The sequence below is a fragment of the Pundamilia nyererei genome, unplaced genomic scaffold (genome assembly GCF_000239375.1).
Source record: "Pundamilia nyererei isolate P.nyererei 1_Seehausen unplaced genomic scaffold, PunNye1.0 scaffold00045, whole genome shotgun sequence".
Classification (NCBI taxonomy): Eukaryota; Metazoa; Chordata; class Actinopteri; order Cichliformes; family Cichlidae; genus Pundamilia; species Pundamilia nyererei.
In genome coordinates this window covers 2,396,762-2,420,460 of record NW_005187446.1, presented here as the reverse complement: position 1 = coordinate 2,420,460, position 23,699 = coordinate 2,396,762, and the positions used below count along the sequence as shown (strand labels likewise).

General features: G+C 40.2%; 3 protein-coding genes across 4 annotated transcripts in view; all 3 read left to right on the top strand.

Moving 5' to 3' along the window:
* The window catches only part of rpl18 (ribosomal protein L18), a 6,497-nt gene extending 4,442 nt beyond the window's left edge, over positions 1-2,055 (top strand). The window contains exons 6-7 of the mRNA XM_005732033.1: positions 34-103; positions 1,931-2,055. Of these exons, the coding sequence (XP_005732090.1) occupies positions 34-103; positions 1,931-2,006 (146 nt within the window). The 3' untranslated portion in view covers positions 2,007-2,055. The remainder of the gene's footprint in view (positions 1-33; positions 104-1,930) is intronic.
* Positions 2,056-2,314: 259 nt separating this feature from the next.
* On the top strand, positions 2,315-16,397 carry sphk2 (sphingosine kinase 2). The gene is made up of 8 exons (XM_005732032.2): positions 2,315-2,437; positions 6,864-8,451; positions 10,283-10,432; positions 10,518-10,612; positions 10,723-10,838; positions 11,791-11,994; positions 12,127-13,741; positions 14,037-16,397. Exons 2-8 carry the CDS (start codon positions 7,995-7,997, stop codon positions 14,097-14,099), a joined length of 2,700 nt encoding a protein of 899 aa, XP_005732089.1. The 5' UTR covers positions 2,315-2,437; positions 6,864-7,994; the 3' UTR covers positions 14,100-16,397.
* A 571-nt stretch (positions 16,398-16,968) lies between these two features.
* The window catches only part of cyth2 (cytohesin 2), a 12,964-nt gene continuing 6,233 nt past the window's right edge, over positions 16,969-23,699 (top strand). For both annotated transcript variants that reach the window (XM_005732029.1, XM_005732031.1), the window contains exons 1-6: positions 16,969-17,148; positions 21,177-21,327; positions 22,437-22,503; positions 22,589-22,707; positions 22,790-22,870; positions 23,098-23,210. In XM_005732029.1, the coding sequence (XP_005732086.1) occupies positions 17,082-17,148; positions 21,177-21,327; positions 22,437-22,503; positions 22,589-22,707; positions 22,790-22,870; positions 23,098-23,210 (598 nt within the window). In that variant the 5' untranslated portion in view covers positions 16,969-17,081. The remainder of the gene's footprint in view (positions 17,149-21,176; positions 21,328-22,436; positions 22,504-22,588; positions 22,708-22,789; positions 22,871-23,097; positions 23,211-23,699) is intronic.

The following is a 23,699-nucleotide window of genomic DNA, read 5'->3' as shown; positions in this document are numbered from 1 at the left end:
TATTTTAACCTTTAATATCGTCTTTTCCTCCAGGACCTCGTAAAGCCAGAGAGGTTTACAGGCACTTTGGAAAGGCTCCTGGAACCCCTCACAGCCACACCAAGTAAGTGTACATCTGATGTGAAGTTGCTGTTGTAAAAAAACTACTTAGCCTTAGGGCTGTTCGATATAACAATATATATCGGATGACGATATAAAAACATCTATCGTTTCATTTTACGCTGTCATTTGTTTCGTGGTATCGCAAAATAAACTGTTTACTGCAATATTTTTTCATCGTTTTGATGGTCACTGTAGTGGCTATATTAATTTCTTAAAGTTCTCTCTTATATAACCACACTACAGACGGACGAGCGCCTGTTTTTAGTTGTCGTTAGCAACAACGACCATCGCGTATCCGCTTGTTTATTTTCCACATAAACCTTTCACAATAAAGCTCAAGATCCTGTTGAGACTTTTCAAAATAAACTGAATCACGTGAAAGAGTATGCAGTGTTTACGGATGAGAAGCAAAAAATAGCCGTCAGGTGCTAAAAAATAAACCTTAGACTCAAACGTTAGAACAGGCTTTTCCCTGCAGCACGCCGTGTAATAAATACTCACAAAGAAAACGGCGGCCGTTACAACTTATGACTGAAAATGTGTAGTTTCATGCATCGGTTAAAACACTGGACTCCAGGTACATGGCGCCCAGCTGGAAACACTTCACTAGTCGAGCTGCCAGAGATTCACAGAATTTACAGAAAATGTTAAAATTTTGTGATTTATATCGTTATCGGACGATAGATGTTTTATATCGGGATATGAGATTTTGGTCATATCGCACAGCCCTACTTAGCCTTTAACTAAAGCTGGTTATGTGCATGTACTCAGGACTGCGTTGAGAGAATCAGGGAGACCATTGTCCACACTTGCCTTAACTTGCCCTTTCTTGTCTGTAGCACACATAAGGAGATTATAAGCCTCATAGTTCTCTAAGCACTAATCAATGTTTAGTTTTAGCAGGAAGTGACATATTCAGAATGTCTGGACACAGTTTTGTGCTCTTGTGGTTAAGTTTTTGATGGTCATCATACTCACACAGCTGTGAGAAGCGCTTCCAATGCATGTTTAAAAACTGCTCAAGGGATTCTCAGTAGTCCACTGTTGCTTCATGCTTTAAATGCCCAGGAGTCCACAAAGGCCAGAATTAAATGATTTCCTTATTCTGGCATGCTTTTTTTTTTTTTTTTTTTTTTAAAGGGGTTTACATTCAGACTTAGTAAATACACGTCCAGCTGTTTCTTGGGCTCCTCTCCTAGGACGAGATTACAAAAGTGAATTAGAAATCTCCGCCCTATTAAAAGCATGATTGAAGTGGTAACCACTTCAGTCATAATTAGTAAATTAACAGGTGGTAGACATGGTACATATCTCTTGATTTAATCAGTGTTTGATGTTTTTAAATACAATAGTTTTAAGGTTTGAGGAGTTCAGAGGTGGTGTTGGTTGTCAGTGTAGAACAATGTCTTTCACACATGTTAATAATGATGTTATAAAAAGACTCTTGAGCTAAATCAGAAGACACTTCTAAAGTACTTTACATGTTGATGAAACCTACCTTTAACAAGTAAAGACATGTGAGGCTGATGTAAGGTAATGATGAATTGATGGAAATGTGTTCCCAAACAAAATAAATTCCAGCACTTTGTCCCAAACAAATGAAGCTCTTAGGATGATGTATGATCCATCAACATAGCTGGATTGTGACTCACAGGATGATGTAAAGGCCCAGCTATGAAAGGCTTCATTCAAATACCTGCTTCGGTCTTTTCCCACTGGAAAAATAAGAGATCGATTTTTACCACTGACATTGAGTTCAAGGGACAAATGGAACTTAATCTTATGTGTTAGATATGCTAAATTTAAACCCTTTTGTGTCTTTCTCCAGGCCCTACGTCCGCTCCAAGGGCAGGAAGTTCGAGAGAGCCCGTGGTCGCAGAGCCAGCTGCGGCTACAAGAACTAATGCGTTTTTGTTTTCACTCTGCTACGAATAAAAGGCTGGTTGTACAAAATGTCTTCTGTGTTTTTGTTTGCCTGCTTGCTCTTCGCAAAATACACCCTTCATTGTTAATATGGTGGAGCTCGTGTTAAAGCACCAGCCATGCTGGAAGACAAGAATGGCATGTGGCTAATAAACTGAGGTCCCCACGTAAATGTTACAGGACACGTCTTTTAATTGGCATTTATCAGCCGGCCTGATAACAAGTGAGTTGGCCAGGAAGTGCTGGTCTGTCAATGATTGGAGAATGTCGGTGGGTGGGTGTTCTGTTTTCCTTATCGTCATTGGATTTCCTCTCCGCCGCTCAGAGCTGCTGCTCCTGCGTCTCCACATACTTCCTGCACCGAGCCACAGCATTCAGAGGCTATCTGTCGAAAGAGGGGAGCCAAGATGAGGTAGTTGGGGCTTTTTCTTTTCTTCTTTAAAAACCATGAAATGATATTAAACATGGGTTATACAGATATGCTTCTGGCGACATACAAAGCTCGAAAACAACTTTTCCTGTTGCTCATTTTGATAGGGTCTTAATAACTGCTAGCTAAAACCATGTATCCTATGCGCTAATTTAAGTATTTAATTAAACAAAATGGGCATTTTATTTCGATTTGTCCATAGTGTTCCTCACTGATCTTTAGTGGAGTTATATTTGAATATATTTGTCGGGTTGAACTGGGACTATATGTCAGTTAGAAAGCCCCTAGTTAGCCCCTGTGCAGCGTGTCAGCCGTTTACATTAGCTAATGTTAGTGACGCTCGATTCACAACTATTGCTTAGCAGCTCTGTTTACCGTACACAAAGACCCGCTTCCTGCAGTTCATATTTCACCTTCTCATTTCTGGCACTACAAGCTAGAATTATCGGCTCTAGCTCGCCTGTGCTGTAACTGTCAAAATACAGCTAAACATGAACAGGTTAGCAGGCTAACAGCCTGTCAAATCCATGTAGCATTAAAGTTTAACGACATAGACGTAGCTCTTACTACCAGACAAGCTGTTAATAAATGTTTAATAACGCCTTTACTACAAGAGCGACCTCGAATTCAAAAGTGTAACCTTATCGAAAATTGGCCAAAAGTACTTTGAAGTCACTCAAAGACAACCTCATTGTGTGGGAGACCAAAATTAGCCGAGCATAGTATTATTATTATTATTATTATTATTGGGTGTCCCCGCCCTGCGATTCAAGGACAGGGTAAGGTGCAACAATGGGCATCGGTAGGGTCTTTTTCTGTGTGTGTGCTTTATCAGGACGGGACATCAGCCAAGTATTGATTTTGTCTACACCACAGCTTGCATAATGTTTCCTGACTGCTATAAAAGTTGAAAGATGTGAACAGTTTATTAATTTAGGGTAAACCGAAGTCCCAGGTGAGACTGCAGCAATTGTACTTTATGAGCTAAAGTCTAATGATCTGTCTCCTGCTGACTTGGTAATTTATCATTGCTATAACCTCACGTGTAATGTAATTTGAAAATAATACATGTGTTTCGGTGTATTTTGATTATATATCCAGGGTTTTTCTAGGGTCAACATGAGTATTTTATGCAGAAGTCTGTGCGTTTTCCTATTATATGGGGACATGTTGTAAAACAAAGTTATGTTTAAGCTTGACTGAATGAAATCCCACTTTCAAAAATCACACCTCTGTTTGTTTTACTTTGGTAGAAGTTTAAAACCTTTTTGGAGGGAAATAAAAGATTTACCATATAGGGAAAATCCTGATATAGCTCTTTGATAAGAGGTGATACCAGACCTCCTTGGTTGGTACAAATATGAGACTGTACTAATGCTTATTGCAAAGTCTGTAAAATATAATACAATTATTTAGGTTAGGTTATTTAAACCGTGAAAGAGACACTGTGTCCCTAAATCCTGTTACGCAGAAGTTACCCTCAATTAGAAAAAAAAACACATGAATTGTCATGCAACCTTTCCTCTACAAAAAATAGTGTCTCAGCAAGCCAGTTGAGGATGTGTGACTCTTGAGTCATTACGTGGTTTATCACAGACGCACCTCAGGTCAAAGGGCATAACGAATCTTATATTGCTTCACCCTGTACCCATAATCAGTTTTCTTATCATCAATGTCCTCCTCTGTACTTGACTAAAGTTTTATTCATTTCATGTAATTTACTGTTGTGCTTCTTAAATTTTGATTTCTTAAATATTTGCAAAATCATGTCATGGTTATCACCACAGCGTTGTGGTGTGGTCATAGTGCTGAGGCTTGTACTGGCAAGCAAGATTCTGCTCTTACTGAGGTAACATCAGCTATAACACTGGATTATCAGTGTTACAAAGGGTGATTTGCTTTTTACCAGAGTAAATGATCTATTCTGACCCATGGACCTAATGGTACAGCTATTTTGAGGGGGTGAAGTTTTTGTCTGAGAAATTTTGAAAAATGAGAAACAATGGATTCTTAGTGCCATCCATCCATCTACCACTATCATGGTTTGAATGTGTACCAGTCTTACCAGAGTGACCCCCCCCCCCCCTCCCCCCATTGCCTCCCCTAGTACTGCCAGGAAGACGCCATGGTATTCACAGTCTTTCTGGGAGATATAATCTCTCCAGCACCTCTTTGGTGTACCCCAGAGCGTCCTCACGATAGGACATGACCAAAGGAGTTCACCGGGCGATCGTGGCTCAAGAGTTGGGAGTTCGCCTTGTAATTGGAAGGTTGCCGGTTCGAGCCCCGGCTTGGACAGTCTCGGTTGTGTGTCCTTGGGCAAGACACTTCACCCGTTGCCTACTGGTGGTGGTCAGAGGGCCCGGTGGCGCCAGTGTCCGGCAGCCTCGCCTCTGTCAGTGCGCCCCAGGGTGGCTGTGGCTACAACGTAGCTTGCCATCACCAGTGTGTGAATGGGTGGATGACTGGATATGTAAAGCACTTTGGGGTCCTTAGGGACTAGAAAAGCGCTATATAAATACAGGCCATTTACCATTTACCTTGGAGGCACCCAGGGAGCATCCCACTCCTTTGATGTGTAGGAGGAATGACTCTACTTTGAGCCCTTCCAAAACGACCAAGCTTCTCACCCCATCTCTAATCTGCTGATTGTGTTGATGATGTCAGTATTTCAGTTCACTACCCAGAGCTTGGGTCCACAGGTGAGGGTAGGAATGTAGATCAACAGGTAAACCATCAAGTTTAGCTCTCTCTTCACCGCAATAAACCGGTTTATCGTCCACATCATTGCTGATGCTGTGCCAGTCAGCCTTTCAAACTCGCATCACTCATGAATCAGACCCAGAAATAGTTAAACTCCTTCACTTCAGCCAGCAACTCCTCTCTAACCTTGAGTGGGCAATCACCCCTTTTCTGACTGAGAACCTTGTGTCTTAGGCTACGTTCACACTGCACACTGTCTTAATGCTCAATTCCGATTTTTTGATCAGATCCGATTTTTTTGTCTGCTTGTTCACACTACAAATAAAATGTGACAGCAAAAGCGCTCTAGTGTGAACCCTCAAAGTGGCCCGCATGCACAAAAGAAGACATCACACACAACGCGCTCTGTTTAGACCCAGAGCAAACAGTATTGTTTGACTGATAGCCCTTAATATAAAGACTTGTTTCAGTCTTTACGTTTCCCAATTTTTCTTTAAGTTATAAAGTTATTTTGTTATTTACATATGGCCTAATAATTATCCTTATTGCAGTTTTAGAGAGGAGCTGTGCTTCAAAGGATAGTTGCAGGTTTCTGTCAGAATCTGCAGATTATACAGTACAAATAAAATGTTCACGTTTCTCCAACGCTGTCTTCCCAACAGTTTAGGGTAGGGTCAAAAAAGTCGGATTTGATGCGCTTTTGCTTGCAGTGCGAACATAGCCTTAGATTCACTAATTCTTGTCCCACTTCACACTAAGCTACCACCTCGGTGCTGGAGGCCACTTCCTGGTGAGGCAAAAAAAAATAAATAAAAATTGCATGATTCCACAAAAAAGCAAAGAGATTATCCATGGCCTCCAAAACAGAAACCTTCCACAATCTTACTGCACTTAGAAATTCTGTCTACAAAAGCTGCAAATAGAACTGGTGACAAAGGGCAGCCCTGATAGAGTCCAACTTCCACCGGGAGCGGGTCTGACTCTTACTGCTGGCAATGTGAACTAAGCTTTCACTGGCTGTACAGGAACAGGCTTTTTTCTGTTTGCTGCTAGCAAGTTTAAAGTAGTTTTAGTGTTCTGTACGCCTTTAGTAGCATGATCTTAAAACAGGACACCTGTGCCTTGTTCTTACAAACTTTATACAAAGTTTGTGAATAGACAGGAAAACCATATTTTTCTTTATTTTTTACATGTTCTCACACAGTTTAACCTCACTGGCACTGAATTTAAAATGTTTTACATACACGTATGTCAGATCCTCCTGTGTCTTAATGACAAAGTATTGTGCTTCATTAATTTCCTCCACAACAAGTTTGCCTACTTGGGACAGTAAGTGAGTGAACACACACATACGTGCTTTGTCTGTAGCAGCTGTGTTGCTTTCAGCCTGTATTAGGTCATTAAAAATATTTTGATTTTCTAATATTAGGGTTTGTCTCCTTGTATAGCATGGACTTGTCGATATTTCTGTTTAGGTGTTAGGTGCCAATACAATTCCCCATCAAGCGAACGCACTTGCAGGTAGTTTGGAAAACACTGGGTTAAGTTATTGAGCTGATCAGTGCATGTTAGAGTAACTGAAACCAGATAAGGAAAAAATATTCAGGGTATGCTGAACTTGCTTCTTAGTCAGACCCCTGCTTTGTTTCTTTTTCCTACTGTTGTTTTTTTCCACTAACTGCTGTTCTCCTTTGTCCTCAAACAGGAACAGAGATAATTGGGAGGGAACGTGAGGCTTGACTCAAGGACTTTAAGATGACATAAACTAAGGACCCAACTGGAACTGTCTCCTTGTTTGTCTTTTGTTTTGTTTCTGTTTTTGTTTTTGATTTCTGTTGTCATTTTTGTTTTTTCACCTGTCTTTGTGTTGCTCCTCCTCTTGGGGGGTAGTACTTGATTGAGTGAATGTTATCACACTACTGTCTGGAGAACTGGCTTAGTCACTCCTTTTGTCTGCCTCCTTTATGTCACTTAGAACAAGATAGCAATAGAAGTGTCAAAGGTCTTGAAAAGTCTGCACTAATCTATCTTTGTGGCATTAATTACTTTTTGGGCAACACTTAAAATGCAACTTACTTTACAAAAATCTTGTGCATTAATTTAATTTAATTGTTGTAGCCTCCTTGTCTAAACAAGGTGTGTTTGTGTTTTGTCTTGATCATACTTAATGATAATTTTTAATGCAACTAAGAGTTTCATTTTTGTCCATATGTGTAATTATTTAAGGCGAATTGTCATTGTTAAGTAGCTGCTGAGCTGCCCTGTATTGCTATCACAATAGGCAGCTTTTAGATTGTAATGTAAACTTATTTTTATACTTTGTGAAGAACACTTTTTTTTTTTGCTTAAATGACTGATTCTACATTTTATAAAAATCCTGTTTGTTGTGACTATGTTGATGTATTTTCTGTCCACTTTCCAATTCGGAGCCAACTGTATGAGCTGACAGCTCCACAGATCACACCTTGATGGGAGGTTTCTAACTGTGACACAAAGACTGGTCTTAAGCAGTTCCCATCTTCACTGGATCAATAAAAAATACTCTAATTTGAAGAAGGATTAAACTGGGAAATGTTATTTGTATTTTTTTCAAATGAAGACATATATCTGAACTGGAACGACAGGAAGATCATTTTTTGTGACTTTTACCCCTTAAACTGAAGCACTGACAAAAAGAATGATTTCGAAGAGATTTTAAGGAGAAAGTTCTCGACAGACATAGTCTTTCAATTTGTGCTGCAAAACATGAACAGCTGGTAGATTGCCCAGCTCTTCAAGCATCTGAGTTCAGAAGCCCTTGTTTTTTTTTTAGACTGATTAACTTTGAGCAAAGAAAATGCGATCCCCGGAACCTTCCTCACCTTCTCCAGCAGAAGCTCTCCTTCATGGTCAGTTTGCCAGCTGGGGAACAAGCAGCAACAGCAACAATAACAGTAGTCCCAACAGCCCCGGTGGTTCAGGAGGGCTGTCCCCAGCTGCTCCTCCAGCTCCGGCATCCAACTACGCCCTGACTCTCACCCACACCCACATACATATACAACGCCTGTCCCCCCGGCCTGGAAAAGAAGCTCGTCTCCTGCTACCCTTATTAGAGTTGGTGGGGTGCAGCTGCCCCCGGTCCCCTGCTCCCCCTCTGCTGGTGCTGTACTGGTACCCACCAGGAAAACGAAGGAAAGGAGTGTCCCGGCGCAGGCAGGTGAGGGCCTATCTGGCAGAAAGCAGAGCTGAAGCTGAGAGGTGGTCGGCTGCTGTACAGTGTCTACTTAGAGGTGTGATGGTCACTGCTAACACAGGTGAGTGTATGTTTTACCTGTGGTTTGTTTGTGCAGCTTGGATCTTGTTTTTAAATGAACATACAAAAGACTGTAGTAGTAGCTACACATTTTGCGTATTTATATACTGTAGAGTGTGATTTTTTTGTTTTTGTTTTATTGCATGAATTTTATTATGTTGTCTTAAATGTAAGTATGTCATAATGATAAACTTTTATTATAAATGACCATGGGCAGTAGAAGCAAAGCTTTTGAACATTTTCCAGGAGTAATTCAGACAGTTTTTATTTTATTTTATTTTATCACAATTTAATAATAATAATTTAATAATAAAAAAAGCAAATTAGTGAACAATAAGGCAAAAAATTCATTAAGGCAAAATTCAGTTTTCCGATGTCTTATATACAACTACATCTGCTCTATTATATTATATAAGACTAGGCTGAAATCGATTTGATAGTGGCAGCAACTGTAAACCACAGTTCGCCCTGATCGTTGGTACTGTACACTGAGCTGATGGCCTAATTAAAAGAGTAACACTAATAGCTTATCACAGTGTTTATGGAGCTTTAGCCTTTGTATTTGTCTCCTTGATAAAGTCTTGAATTTCAGATGCTTACAGTAGAAAACCTACACAATGTAGCATCAATCCACTTTGCTCCATGCCCTCTTTGTAAACTTCTACTAAGCCTAGCGTAATGTCACAGGGAACCAAGACTTTAATGTATTACATTTCCTCACTGAGGGCACAAATGGTAACAAGACTAGTTTAACATTTTGGGGCATTATATAAAAGACAAATGAGGATTAACACTAATGCACCCTAAGAGGCTGTGAGATTTAGCATCGAGAGCTTTTGGATTTTGTGTGTTTCACATAACAGGATCATTTTCTTTATTTTTTTTGTGGGGGGTTTTCCATCTAAACCTATACGTCCTTCCTCTTATCTTTCCTGCACATGTGGTCTGTATCTTTCAGTGTCTAATGCAGAGACAGAGGGCGGGGAGTCACCATCCTCAGTTATCTGACAGCTCAGCATGAACTTTGTGTTTGTGTTGACTTTTTTTGTCTCCATTGTCTGTGTGGCACAGAGTTAATCAGCATCTCCCATCTTCTGTTTTTCTTTTCCTCGTCTGTAGGCTCACTCTTTAATCCTTAAGTCTCTTAAATCTCCTCGTCTTCTGAGATCTTTAGTGCATACCCTTCACTCGCAGTGATGCAGCTGTCATTCTTTTTTTAATTTCTGCTTGTGTAACATTCATAATCACACTTCTGAATCACTCAGTGGCCCAATACTGAGAATGTTTATGCTGACGGGCATTATAGGTGTGGTCAGATGGGTTTTCCACACAATAGCGTGAAGTGTGGTTTATTGCATAATCAAGGATTATGTGACAGCACAGCCACATAATATCCTCTCATGCACCAGTGGTTTCATCTATAACATACTACAGTTTATATTGAATTTTATCCTTAGATATTTACTTTCCCCACAGGTTTTATAGAACAGGACTAGAGTAATTTCATTGCCTTCGTATGCCACTGTTTAGTTTTGACCAACTATAATACCTATAATTTGAAGTCTAAATGTGCCCTTTATCATATATCTGACTTTAAATGATTGACAAACTCACTCTTGAAGGACAGTGTGATATGTATTCTGTCAGGAGAACTTTAGGAGGCTTCAAATGGATAAATGCATTCAAAGTCCAAGGTTGGGCAACACTGTAATACCAGCTTAGCTTATGTCCCAGTTGGCTGGTTTTGAAAATGTGCTGAACCACTTTCTTTGTCCTGGACCAGAGCTGTGCAGGTTTTAATTAATCCATCCTGTTCTGTCTTTCTTGTGAAGAATTTTCAAGAAGTCTGCTACCTCGTCCCAGGCGACTACTGTTATTGGTCAATCCCTTCAGTGGAAGAGGCCAGGCAATGCAGTGGTGTCAGACCCACATCCTGCCAATGATTAGAGAGTCCAACATCAGCTACAACCTTATACAGACAGGTAACACCCTGAGGTCTAAAACATCCCAATGAGTCAGAATGCATGCATTTATATGGCAGGCATTAACGTAATTACCCTCCCTCAGAACGCCAGAACCATGCCAGAGAGCTCATCAGAGAGATATCACTCCCAGAGTGGGATGGCATCATCATTGTTTCTGGGGATGGTCTACTGCATGAGGTAAGGTGTTTTTGGCCTGAGAGGACAACCAGGCTGAAATTGTGGCACGTAAATGTATGTCTATGTCTAACACTGTGATTATTTAAATCTTCTGTCTTGTTTTCCTGCAGGTAATTAATGGGCTGATGGAGCGCTCAGACTGGGAACAAGCAATAAAAACACCTGTCGGGATTCTACCCTGCGGCTCTGGGAATGCACTGGCTGGCTCCATCAATCACCACGCAGGGTGAGCACATCTGTTTAGGTTGAAGCTTTTCTTCCAGCTGCCTGTACAGTGTGGAATTAGGTGGAACATTAAGTCTTCATATCTCCCTCAGTGTTTGCATAGTGGATGATTTAAAGTAATGCTGACAGTCTAGATTGTGTTTGCTGATAACGGGTGCAGTCAAGTTAATTCTTTAAACTTTATGACCTCTGAATGAGCCAATCATATTACAGATTGCATATGCAGACTCTTTCACAGCAAAACTTAACCAGTTTAATATTTTTGACAGAGAGTAACAGAAACAAGCTGTGATACCCTGAAAGAATTATCTGTTTTCTGATACGTTTCTGGAGAAACTTAAAAAAGTGCACTTTCTGTAAACCCTCAGCCAGCTATCTCATCCTGTGAGATAGCTGGCTGGTCAAAACAACTTTTAGCCAATGAAATGGCTCATTTTTAATCTACATTTTGATACCAGGTTCATTTTCTAGCTGTGAATCCTTCTGTCTAGAAATAATTTTCTATGATTTAAACCTCCTTGGATCTGCATCACAGAGGGTCTCAGAGTCAATGGATGCTCTCTTTGCTAGTGCTGAATTTTCTTATTATATTCATATATTCATATGATGGCATGTCTCTTTTGCTTTACTGAACTTCTGAGAAGAATATCCAGTTGTCGTGACATTTATGTTCAATGTAACGTCCTTATCTGCTGGCTTGTACAGGGAGGTTTAGATGATCCTGAGACCCTCTGATGTAGTCAGATGATTTTAGTTTATTTTTATGAAAACTGACCTTACAAAAAAGCCCATGGATACCCAGATTATTCTGTTAAAATAAACTACATAAAAAACAATGTTTTTTTCCTAAACAAAAGACCGTAGAATTATGTATATTTGTTTTGTTTAATCTAGTCTTTGAATAGCTGTTGTACAGATCTGTCTTTATTTTTACTTTTTTAAAATTTCCTCAGGTATGACATGTGCCTTCGAGAGCCCCTCCTTTTGAACTGCTGCTTTTTGCTCTGTCGAGGCGGAGTCCGACCCATGGACCTGGTCTCTGTGACAACAAGCCCCGCCCCTTCCAACAGCAACCGTGCTGCAGGACCCAGGAGACTGTTTTCCTTTCTTTCTGTTGCCTGGGGCTTTGTGTCCGATGTGGATATTGAGAGTGAGAGGTGGGTGTTTCAAGTTTTCAGAATCTTAATCTAATGTTGTTTTCTTCATAAAAGCTTGGCTTTTAATTTATTCTGGATTATGTGACGTCAATTTCAAAATGTAGCTTCACTTGCAGTCTTGTCTTCTTCCAGGTATCGTGGTCTTGGCTCAGCTCGCTTCACCCTGGGCACATTAGTGCGCATAGCTTCTCTACGATCCTACAAGGGTCGTCTCTCCTTCCTACCACCCTCTGTTGTCACCACATCACCAGATGCCACACCTCCACCAAGGAGACCGCTCTCCCGCAGTATCACAGAAGGCCTGGAGGGCTTCTGCCGCACGCCTATCCATCGCACCTGCTCTGACATGGGCATCAGTGAACAGAGGAGCTTGCGCAGGGGTGAGGGAGAGAGGGAAAAAGAAGAGAGGCAAAAGGAAAGGGAGAGAAGAAGGGAGAGGGCCAGGGGAGGAGGAACTGGTGTGGTGAGGGCAAGCAGTCTGGCAGAAGACAGAGAGAGGGAGGGACAGATGGAGATGGAAGCAGAGGAGGAGAGGTCAGGGACTTGTTCAGAGAGATCAGGGACAAGTTCAGAATCAAATGAAAGGGATGAATGCAGTATGGGAAGGGAAGAAAGGCTGGAGAGGATCAAGGATGAAAGGGAAGATGATGGAACAGCAGAGCAATACTCAGAGGAGATTGAGGAAGACGATAGAGGTAAGGACGGGGAAGGGAGCAGTGGTTCTGTAGAAGGAGAGGGAGTGTTGCATGCGAGAGAGCTGGGTGAGAGCTATGGGGTTGTCATGGGGCGAGAGGCAGATGAAGAGCCAGAGGATGGCGTCACCCACCAGGATTGCCTTCATGAGACCAGGCAGGCAGTGAGAAAGAATTCAGCCCCTTCGAGCCAGATAGCCGAAGCTCTCCGCAACCAGCCTCTCAGTCAGGAGGCTGATGCAGATTCAGGCACTTCAAATGGCGTCGATGATATGGATCTGAATGGATCTTACTACCGGAAAGATTCATACACACTGGATGTCGCTCGTGAGCGAGCTTTGACGATCTCCTCTCCCTTTCGTCATTCTCCCTTCTGTTACAAGGCCAAAACCCTGGACAAAAACCAAAACGCCTCCCGGCCAAGGCCCCTCTCCCTCCTTCAGCACTCCCAGACAAATTCCCTCCCACCTAAACTCAACTCTCTCTCCCTGTCTCTTTCTCCCACACCCCCCTCGTCTCCTTCTTGTGCCTCCCCACACTCATCATCCTACCTCGCTCCTCGTCCTAACACCCCAAATTCCACATCACCCTCGCCCTCTTTACGCACGCCATCCTCTTCTTTTAACTTTGACATTGCTGAACCAGCAGGACCCTTCAAGAACCGTCCATCATTCTCGCTGCCTTTAAATCTAGCAAGGGATGACTTGTTACCCCCTCTTGACCAGCCCCTTCCCACTCGAGACTGGATCACCATTGAAGGGGACTTTGTCCTGGTCCTGGCCCTTTATCAGACCCACCTTGGGGCTGACCTTTTTGCTGCACCCCAGGCCAGGTTTGACGATGGGCTGATCCATCTGACTTTTGTGCGAGCAGGGATCTCTAGAGCAACTCTACTGAGACTTTTCTTTGCCATGGAAAGAGGCACCCACCACTCTGTCAGCTCTCCCTATGTGAGCCACGTTACCTGTAAAGCATTCAGGCTGCAGCCTCTGTCGGCACGAGGAACACTCACTGTGGACGGAGAGCTTGTGCCCTACGGGCCGCTTCAAGCACAGGTCAGAAAGAAAAACAAGATTTAGCATAAATAATACTTGTTGAGTAAAACCACAGTGATAAATTCCTAGGTCTTTTCATTTGTCTCAGTCTGAATTTAGTTTGTAATAACTACATGTTCTGTACTTTAAAAGCTTTTAGTTAATCATCTGATTATTCATTCACATTGCCAACAGCAACTTACGTACTGTATGTTTCTACTCTCAACACTTAAGTACTGTGTGTTCTGTGCTGCTTTGTTTTGCTAACACTTGTGATTAGTAATATTCATTTTCCTGATCTCTTAATGTTTTATAGATCCATCCTTCCATGGCCCGTCTCATTGTTGGAGACTCCGGCGAGAGGATTACCAGATTCTAATCAGGGATTGGTTGATTTGATTGACATATCAGCACTCTACTGAATTATATAATCTCTGTTGCCATCCATAGTCTGAGAGGACAGGAGTAGCTGAGAGACTTCAAATAGCCCGAATTGCAGAAACTGCTTTTCTACGGATTAATGAAAGGGATAACCAACCAAGCCACGCATCACTGAAGCATCTCTGCAGGGATTAATAGTGAATTTGAAAATGGATGAAAAATGCACCTCATTACACAGCTGTTGGATTACGCACAGTGTACCCTGAGAAGCATGAAAACAGCACGGCCTGGGATGATGAGAGGGAAAAACAATTGAATGTTTATGGGTTTTTGTGCAGATAGTGCATGTGTTGGATGTATACATAACAGTATGCATGCAAAGAAGCACTACCTGTTTTATTTTTGTTTTTGTTTTTGCCTTACGCTGAGATGAAGAGAAATCAGATTAAATTCAAAGAATATCATTTGTACACATGAAAAGCTATAAAAATGTATTGAGATTCTCTTAGGCCAAGAGCCAGTGAAATTATTGCCACGTCTCTATCATCAAACAGCCTCATCTTACATCAACATCCAGATGTTTGAGTATAAAAACTTTAGTCCCTGAAAGGAATGCCTTATCTGATACTGTACAGTACAGCTGTACTTTTATCCTTTCCTTCTTATGTATGAAACTTTAATCTTCTTGATTTCCGTTCACCTATCAAAGTCCTTTGACTACATTTAAAAAACATAAAGTCTGAGCGCATGTGACTCGGCCACTTTTGTGTATCAGTGGAGAAAAAAGTGACTACAAGTAATCATTTTTCTCATGCAAGTAAATCCACATAGAGCAGCAGGATCAAGCTTTTCAGGGTCACCACATTAGTAGGAGCAGTGGATCCGTTAAAGGGTATCCATCACCAACGTTTGCATAATCTGCCTTTTTTTCTTAACCAGTGGAGGCAAAGTGATAGTGATGTTTAACAGACGTTGCATGCCTCAGTTAAGAAGTAAATTTCACATGTATTCTTCCCAAACACACTGAAGATCACAACACTAGAACAATTCAAACTAAAGGGTAACACTATTCTGTCTGATGCAGTGTTTTGTTTCAGAAAGTAGATCCACTAGCATTAGCGTCACCTGACATGAATTAACTGTTGCACTTTGAAGACTCTTAGCTTTTGAGGATGTGACTGACCGTTAACAAAGTCATGTTGAAACTCTAAAATCCTGCTGTAGAGTCAGCACTAATCCCCAGTGTTGTCAGATCAGGTGGTAAATCAGATAGAAGAACAGCTTGCACTTTGAGAAATTTGCCAGCAGCAGAGGCAGTTTGTTCAAGTAGGCAACAGACTGATGTTTAAAACTGAAATATATATTTTGAGACTACAAGTATTTCCAAATGTTGATGAGTTGAATCAAACTACAGAGGTTGAAGCCCTTTGAGGATTTTTTTTTTTTACTCAAATCTGCTGATACTTGGACGAAGAATAAATCATTAGCATGTGCAGTTCATCAATCAGGAAGTTTGTGTGCCAACTGCATGGTTCATCATCAACTTACTGTATGTCTCGGTCATACCTGGACAAATCAATGCCTTTGTATAATAAGCCTGTAAATTCTGGCTGTTGATCATGAACTGTTTAAACCTGACTGCAGAAAATGGAGTAAAACTCTTTTGCTTACCAGGATGTTATTTTTTTGCTTTTGTTTTTATTTTGTGTTCCTTTGAGCGCACAATGCAGCTATTCTACCACAGCTTCACTGTGCTTACACAGCTACAGAATGTGAGTACAACATTTTGGGTCTAGGCTTGTAATATTACCAAATAGATGAGTCTCTATACACTTTGAATGGAGTTTTTGCCAAAATGTTTACCCTTGATGTTTAAGACACTAGTTATGACCATTTACCTTCCTAAACATTTTGTTGTCTATGGCCATAGCTGGGACCATGGTGTTAAAGACCAATTCCTATATGACCATGATGGGGTATTACCCTTCAGTTGCTAATGCCATAAAGATGTCTGTAGTGGGCTGCCTGTAATGAAATTGTAATTACTACTAAAACAATGAAAATATATACGTTGTACAGTTAATAGTTATATATGGTTTTCAATAAATGTAACTTCATATGTTTGTTTGGAGCAAATTAATGCCTTATTTTGTCTTTAGTCACTAAAATGCCACCACATTTTTATAATAGAATTAAACCGTTTGATGTGGAAAACAGGAAGCTTTTTTCACGTATCTAAATGGCTTTTTTATCTTTTACCCTTCCAGCAACGCATTCATAATAAAATTGATCTGTAACTGTCGATCCTTTTTTCCCTCTGAAAAGTGTTATATATACACTCACCAGCCACTTATTAGGTATGCCATGCTTGTACTGAGTTGGACCCCCTTTTACTTTAGGATTGATTAAATTCTGCATGGCACAGATGCAGCAAGGTGCAGGGAACATTTCTGAACGATTTTGGTTCATATTGAGTTAGAGAAGCAAAGCTGAGATGGCTTGGATATTAGTAGAGGAGAGACAGTGGATATATTGGACGAAGGATTTTGAATTTGGAGCTGCCAGGCAGGAGGAAAAGAGGAAGACTAGAGAGATTCATTGATGTAGTGAAGAAGGATGCAGAGGGTTGGAGTGACAGAGGAGGATGCTAGAGGTAGGTGAAGAGAAAGAAAGCAGCTGAAAGAAGCAGAAGACTTATTCTAGAAATGAATCGGTGAAATTATTTGTAGGTCAGCTTCCAACCAGTAGGGTTTGTTGTGCTTTAATGCCAATTTAATCATTTAAAAATAGCTTTAAATGTGAGGCATCTTATTTTGAAAAACAGCTGACCGGAAGATTACCACTTTAAATGTCAGACACTACTTCCGGTGTCGCCACCTCCTTTGTCTCCGGCCCAAAATTTCGACACCAGTGGTTCTTTTTTTTCTCCCGTTTAGTTTTGAGGATATATTTATATATATCCCTATTTTTTTGACATTGAATGACATTCGATTCTGAACTATTTATGCCTAAAAGTAAAGCGCCAAAAATGGATGACCTGGACTACAGTAAGTAGCTATTCGCATAGGGTATCTATCGCTAGCCAACTGTGGCTAACAGTCTAGCTTTAGTTTATTAGCGCAGGTGAGAACTCAAGAACTCATATAGCATTTAAATGGAAATAAAATACCACGGAAAAAGGGTGAGAATATTTTGTAGAGGTATGGGTGTACATGTTTACAATATTACAGTTAGGAAATGTATTATCTTTGCATGTGGCCATTTAAATTGGTCGTTTCGGTGAGTGATAAAAGCTAACTTTTTAGCTAACCACGGTGGATTGATTTATAAAACCCTAACTAGCTTTTTAGGCTACACAAAGGCTCTAAATAATGATGTACTTCGTTGAAAACACCAACTTCTTTAGGTAGTTAGTGTAGTGGATGCTGTTGTGTGGATCACGGCTTTGATCCAGGCTGTGGGCGTGGTGGTGGTGCACAGCAGCTGCTTGCTTTGCAGAGTAAACACTGCTGCTTTGACCTCTAGGTCAACGTTTTCTGCAGTAAACCCTGCTCAGATAAATGCTGTTGTCCTAATAATATTATTTTTAATGGAGTTTACAGAGGTATTGATTTAGTCCGAGGCTGTAGATTGTGGTACTGCGTTTATGTTTATGTCATATAGCAGGTGATTAAATTGATGTTTTCACTTTAATATAATGTCTAGCACAGTGATAAAATACAGTTAAGAAAACCTCAGACATTATCCCTCTAAAAGTCATACATTTAAGTGACTTCATCTCTAAAATATGCATATATGCAACATACATGTATGTATGTTTAATAGCACTATCTGTTTCATTAGCACTGACTTTAATTTGAATATCTACAGTGTTGTGAAAAAGTCACAAGAACCCCTTAATTTTTTTAAAGCCACTTAACCCTGATACATAAATCTTTCAAGCATAAAAGTCATCTAACATAAGGCATGAACTAGTGTTACCTACACATAACATAACAAATTACTAAGAAAATAGCCAATTGTAATTTAGCAAAAACACATTATTATTTAATTTCTTTAGTTCAATTAGTTGATCCATCTACTGTTCACTCAAGCCCGGTCTGAGTGGAAGGATGGCTGTCAAGAAGCCATTCATAAGCAAGGGAAATGGACAGAAAAGGCTGAGGCATAAGAATAGTTATTCTTCCAGTATAGGAAGAATATTTATAGCATACATATATACAAGAACTGGACTAAAAATAAATGACAACATGTCTTATGGAGTAATGAATCCAAATTAGAAATTTTTGATTTAAATCATTAATATGTACAGAGGTAGTCAGGAGAAAGGCACAACAGTGAGTGTCTACAGCTGTACATCTGTAAAACCAGATGGAGGCTTTGTTATGGTTTGTCGCTGCATTTCAGCAGGTAGTGTTGGGGATCTTGTCAAAACTGATGAAATTGTGATTGTGGAAAAGTATCAGATTTTGATCCATCGTACAATAATATCTGGAAAATTACCAGTACCATCTGGCAACAGCTTGATTGTTCGACATTACAATGATCCCGAACACGCTGTCAGTGTAATAAGAGCATACCTGGATAGAAAACAAAACATAGCAGGACACTCAGTCATGGATTGGCCTCTCAAGAGTCCCAACCTCCTCATTAATGAAGCGGAGAATGTAACAAAAGGCGACCAACATCCAAGAAGAGCTGTGAGTGTCCTTCAAGAAGGCTGGAGAATTACTCCCGAAGAAAAGAAATGAAAAGAAAGCTGCCTAACAGTTCAGGCTGGTTTGAAGAATAAAGGTGGTTGTAACAAATAACCACTTTCAAGCCCGTGAGAATTGTACAAACTCCCTTTGACGTGCATACTTTATTTCAATTTATGTTTTTACATGTTTCAGTAAATCTATTTCTCAATCTACTGACAAAATGAAGGGTGACTCAAGGCTTTTTACACAGTACTTTATGTCTGAACTGGGTGCAAAAAGACTGCTTATCGGAAGGTTATCATGTTCAGTTTTATGTGAAACTGTTTTATCACTATCATGTCTTAACTTTATTTTCATTTTGGTGCCTGTAATTTGTTGTGCTGTTAAGTTGTAATCATTTTATGGAGGTTTATAAAATATTTAACACTGCCTATGAAAACAGCTTCAGCAAACACTGAAGATTATTGGCTTCATAACATTTAAATTTATTGCAGGAATGTTGTTATTTAGTTGGCCCTTATTGAAATGAGTTAGTTGTATAAACAGACTTATAGTTTAACGTAACCGTGGCATTCGGAAACTAGACCTGCATTATTAGTAATTCACTTTTTGTCCATGTTTTTGTCCAGCCATTGAAAGATTATGGTTTTGGCAAATGGTTTTAAACCTTGAAGACAACAACTGGGCACTTGTGCTCACTATTGAGGTTTTCGGCTGTCACCAGGATTGGGAATTAAATATTTATACAAATATATATATATATATGTTATTTTTTAAAATGCCAGACAGGCAGGACAGCAAAATGCACAGACTTCGGTTATGTCAAACAACACGGACTTATTGCCACGAGTATAAGCGAGCCAGTCATATTTCCTGGGAAGTTGTGCCTCAGTGGGAAATCTACACTGTAATCTATGGCGTAACCGTGAACCCCTCTGAACGCTGCATTATAACCCAACTTGCACCTCCCTAGAAATGTATCTACATGTCGGGTCAGCGCAGCCTGGAGTGCTCGCTATTGGCCTGGTTTGCGCTGTGGATTTGTCATGTGCATTTCCACATACTTTTTTGCGGCGGTTTTTGATTTAATCAGTGAGAGAATAACCATCATCACCTCAATATATGAAGAGTAATAATGGCATCAATATAAGGACTCACAAATGTCAGCAAATTTCTTAATGGGCAAGAGAAGAGGTGAGATAAAATAGAGGGGTAGATATGATTGCCTCTGGGGGAAAAAAACTGACCACAACAATAAGCAGAGACCCAAAAAACTCCCAGCATTTTAATTGTTTCTATCGGCTTGCACTGCATGTAAAACACTGGAACATGATCACATGGTAATTAATGCATAGGTACCACAGACAAGGATGCTGGCAATAATATCAACCGCTTACGTAGGTCACTTTGTCGGCTTTGCAAAGATTCCCCGCAGAAGTCTAAGTCAGGCCGTATGTGCTAATGTAGTTTAAGTCCGTATATTATCCAGGTGTTAATATTTAACACATTTTATATGCAGTGGAAATATATTATACTTCTTCATAATGCAGAAGTCAAGTCTTGATTCCTGGTCTAGCTTTAGAGGTTTGATTCTGGCCACATCCTGAATTTTTAAAGTGAGTATTAAAGCGAGATGGTCATTCAGTGTGATGCTTACTTCTTATACAGTTTTTATTTCACTCAAATAAAAAATGGCACTTCTCGCATAGGGTTTTGCTTTTTTTAAGTAGCCATTTTTAAAAACTGCAGAGAAACGTACTTCAGCTAAAAATAAATCTTTTTGTTTAAAAAATGGCCACAATAACAGGAAAATGCATGAACTTCTAAGTTTGTCTAAATTATAGGCAGTGCAGTGGTGCTTATGTTTGTAGTTGCCCCTAATGGAAAACCCTGTTTGTATATCACAGTGTATTGCTATGAACCGAGTATAGATAGGAGTACTACTGAAAATAATTTAAAGTGACCACACCAAATGTACATTTGTACATTCACTTTTTAGTGGCAGCCAAAATCTCAGATGAGTCAGCTCATCACCCTGAAAATTGTGTAATTACATAGGTTGATGCTCCAATTAATATCAAAGACTATTTTTTTTAATTTTTCTCTTTAATTAACCAAGCTTTTAACTAATCAGTGCTTTACCAGGGACAGGCTTGGAGCAGTTTCTCTGTCATAGTGTAAGAAGCATTTAGAGATTTAATTCTAATTTAATCTGCTTTATTTTAGGAGTCAGTCAACGGAGCAGTGTTAATGCTGTCGTACATCATATTTATGCCACTGTTGGAGACAGCGTTTGATTGGGATTGTTCGGGCACAGTTACCACCTTCTATATATGGAGCAGTAGCTGACTCATTCTTCTTCTTTTCCCTTACAGTCCCAGTAGACCTGAGCCCAGAGGAGCGTTCTGAGCTGGAGGACATCCGTAGGAGGAAGGGCGTCCTGCTGCAGGAGATCCAGAGGCTCAGAGAGGAGTTACGAGAGGCAATTTTAGAGGTAGAGGGACTGGAGACAAGCACAGAGGGCAGGTAATAAGAAAACCCACATCAGTTACTCTAAAAAACAAAACAAAGAGGAAGTGATATAAAATAATAATACAATAGAAAATGCTTTTGGAGTAATAAATCACTTCTGTTGTATATATGCTTAAATGAGAAATTTCATTTTCTGTGATGCATACTGTTAAAACCGTGGAAGCTTATATTAAACATGGCCTAAATTTCTGACTATGAACAAAGCAGTTCCATTCACCTGCTGTCAAACCAGATGGTGGAGGAGCTAAAAGGTTGCACCATGTCCCAGTTTAACCCCTAACTCCAACCTTAAACTGAATATGTGTCTTTTGTCCTGTCTCCCTCCTCTCACCCACAACTGGTTGTAGCTGATGGCTGCTCCTTTCTAGTCCTGGTTCTGCCAGAGGAGTTTTCCTGTTAAAAGGGAGTTTTCCTTCCCCCTGTTGACAAGTGCTTGCTCACAGGGGTTGTTGTGACTGATGAGGTTTTCTCATTATAGAGTTTTTACCTTACCTTAAGTTAGCCTTAAACAGCTTAAGGATAATGTTGTTTTGGTTTGGACTCTATAGATGAAAATGAATTTAGCTTATTTATGCTGTTGGGATGTGTGATTATTGCCCTTTGAAAACGATTCTACCAATTCTTGGCAAATGAAGAACAAAAAAGGCATTTTTACTTAGACATGAAAAAGATGTTAGTCTTTTTATAAAACAAAATATCTCAAATTCACGGGGTTAAGATAATTATGCATTGTTTTGAACTGTGACTCCTGCAAAGCTACTCGTGTAGAATCTAAGAATAAAAACAGGGAGCTGAAAATGTGTATGTGTCCACTCTGCCTGGGGTAGTATTCTTTAATAGTAATTCTGTTTTAGTGAATAAATGAAGTAATTGTTTGCCTTTTAATTTTCTACACATAGCTTTTCTAGGTGAATGTCAAGATTTTGCATTGATGTAAACCTCATGTTCTTGGTGTATTGAAGAAGAATGTTGGTGTTTATAAGTTAAACAGTCTTGGTACTTGGTGATAGCTTTCATGGAGGTTTGTCAGGATTCATTTTTATCAGAACCTTTGATTTGATCACAGAAGTTAATTATTGCCAACACATTTATCTTCTCTGCAGTAAAACTCTACAGAAAAGTAGGCATGTGGCAATGGGAAGGAAGAAATTCAACATGGATCCTAAAAAGGTAATACCTCAAATATTCAAACGGGTGCTGAATGTGTCTCCTCTAGATTCCTTGGATTGTGACTGACTCGTTCTTCTCTCTGCAGGGCATTGCATTTCTGGTGGAGAATGAGCTGCTCAGACACACTCCAGAGGACATTGCTCAGTTCTTATACAAAGGAGAGGGCCTCAACAAGACGGCTATAGGAGATTACCTCGGAGAAAGGTGCAAGGCGTTGACATTTCTTCTGTCCCTTATCTCTTGTTTTTTTAATCAGTCATGTATAACTGACCTCTATGATTTGCAGAGATGACTTCAACATCAAAGTCTTGCAGGCTTTCGTTGACCTCCATGAGTTTACTGATCTCAACCTCGTCCAGGCCCTCAGGTAATCTCTGTCTACTGTGGATTTTTTTGTGTGTTGTGGAAAAAATAGCTTCAATTGTATCAGGCATCCTCTGGTGAGCAGCCTAGTCAACAGTGGAAAATCCCACTCTCGCTCTTACCTGAGGATGCAGATGGAAAAAGGTTATGAAACAGCGGCAGCGACTGTTTAGCAAAGGTTTGTTTTTTTTTCCCTCTGATTTGACCTAAACCTTGACCTGTTTTCTGCAGACAGTTCCTGTGGAGTTTCCGTTTGCCTGGTGAAGCTCAGAAGATCGACAGAATGATGGAAGCCTTTGCTCAGAGATACTGCCACTGCAACCCCGGTGTCTTCCAGAGCACTGGTAAAATAAACACACAGTCGCACTGCAGTTCAAGTAGAATAGGTGATACTGAAAGCTTGTTTTAAATCAATTGTTCAGTTACGGTGTGAGTGAACAATTGTTGTTTTTGAGTTCTTTGAATTCCTGTCAGTGCAGTCGAAACGGAAAGTAGTGGCCTTCCAGAATATGTGCACTCATGCAAACAGTTTCTGTCTTACGAGAAATGACCTGATATGCCAGCCCACAGTCTTCACTGCTCATTCAGGCCACTTCACGCCTGACAGTAGCGCTGAAGAGTTAGCAAAACATTTAAACCCAAATTAGCTGACGAGTTCAAACCTAAATACGCTATATGTATTTTTTGCAGTTACAAAGTGCTTTACATAAAATAATATAAGACTAGGGATGGGTATCGTTTAGGTTTTATCCGATACCGGTGCCAAACCGGTACTTTTGAAACAGTGCCGGTGCTTAAACGGTGCTCAAACCGGTGCTTAAAGAATGGAGAAC

What these genes read in the sequence shown, in the direction of transcription:
- sphk2 (XM_005732032.2), top strand. Translation starts at nt 7,995, where the DNA reads ATGCGATCCCCGGAACCTTCCTCACCTTCTCCAGCAGAAGCTCTCCTT. An exon ending in CTACAACCTTATACAGACAG is followed by an intron (nt 10,433 to 10,517) that starts GTAACACCCTGA and finishes ACCCTCCCTCAG; the next exon opens with AACGCCAGAACCATGCCAGA. An exon ending in ACGGGCCGCTTCAAGCACAG is followed by an intron (nt 13,742 to 14,036) that starts GTCAGAAAGAAA and finishes AATGTTTTATAG; the next exon opens with ATCCATCCTTCCATGGCCCG.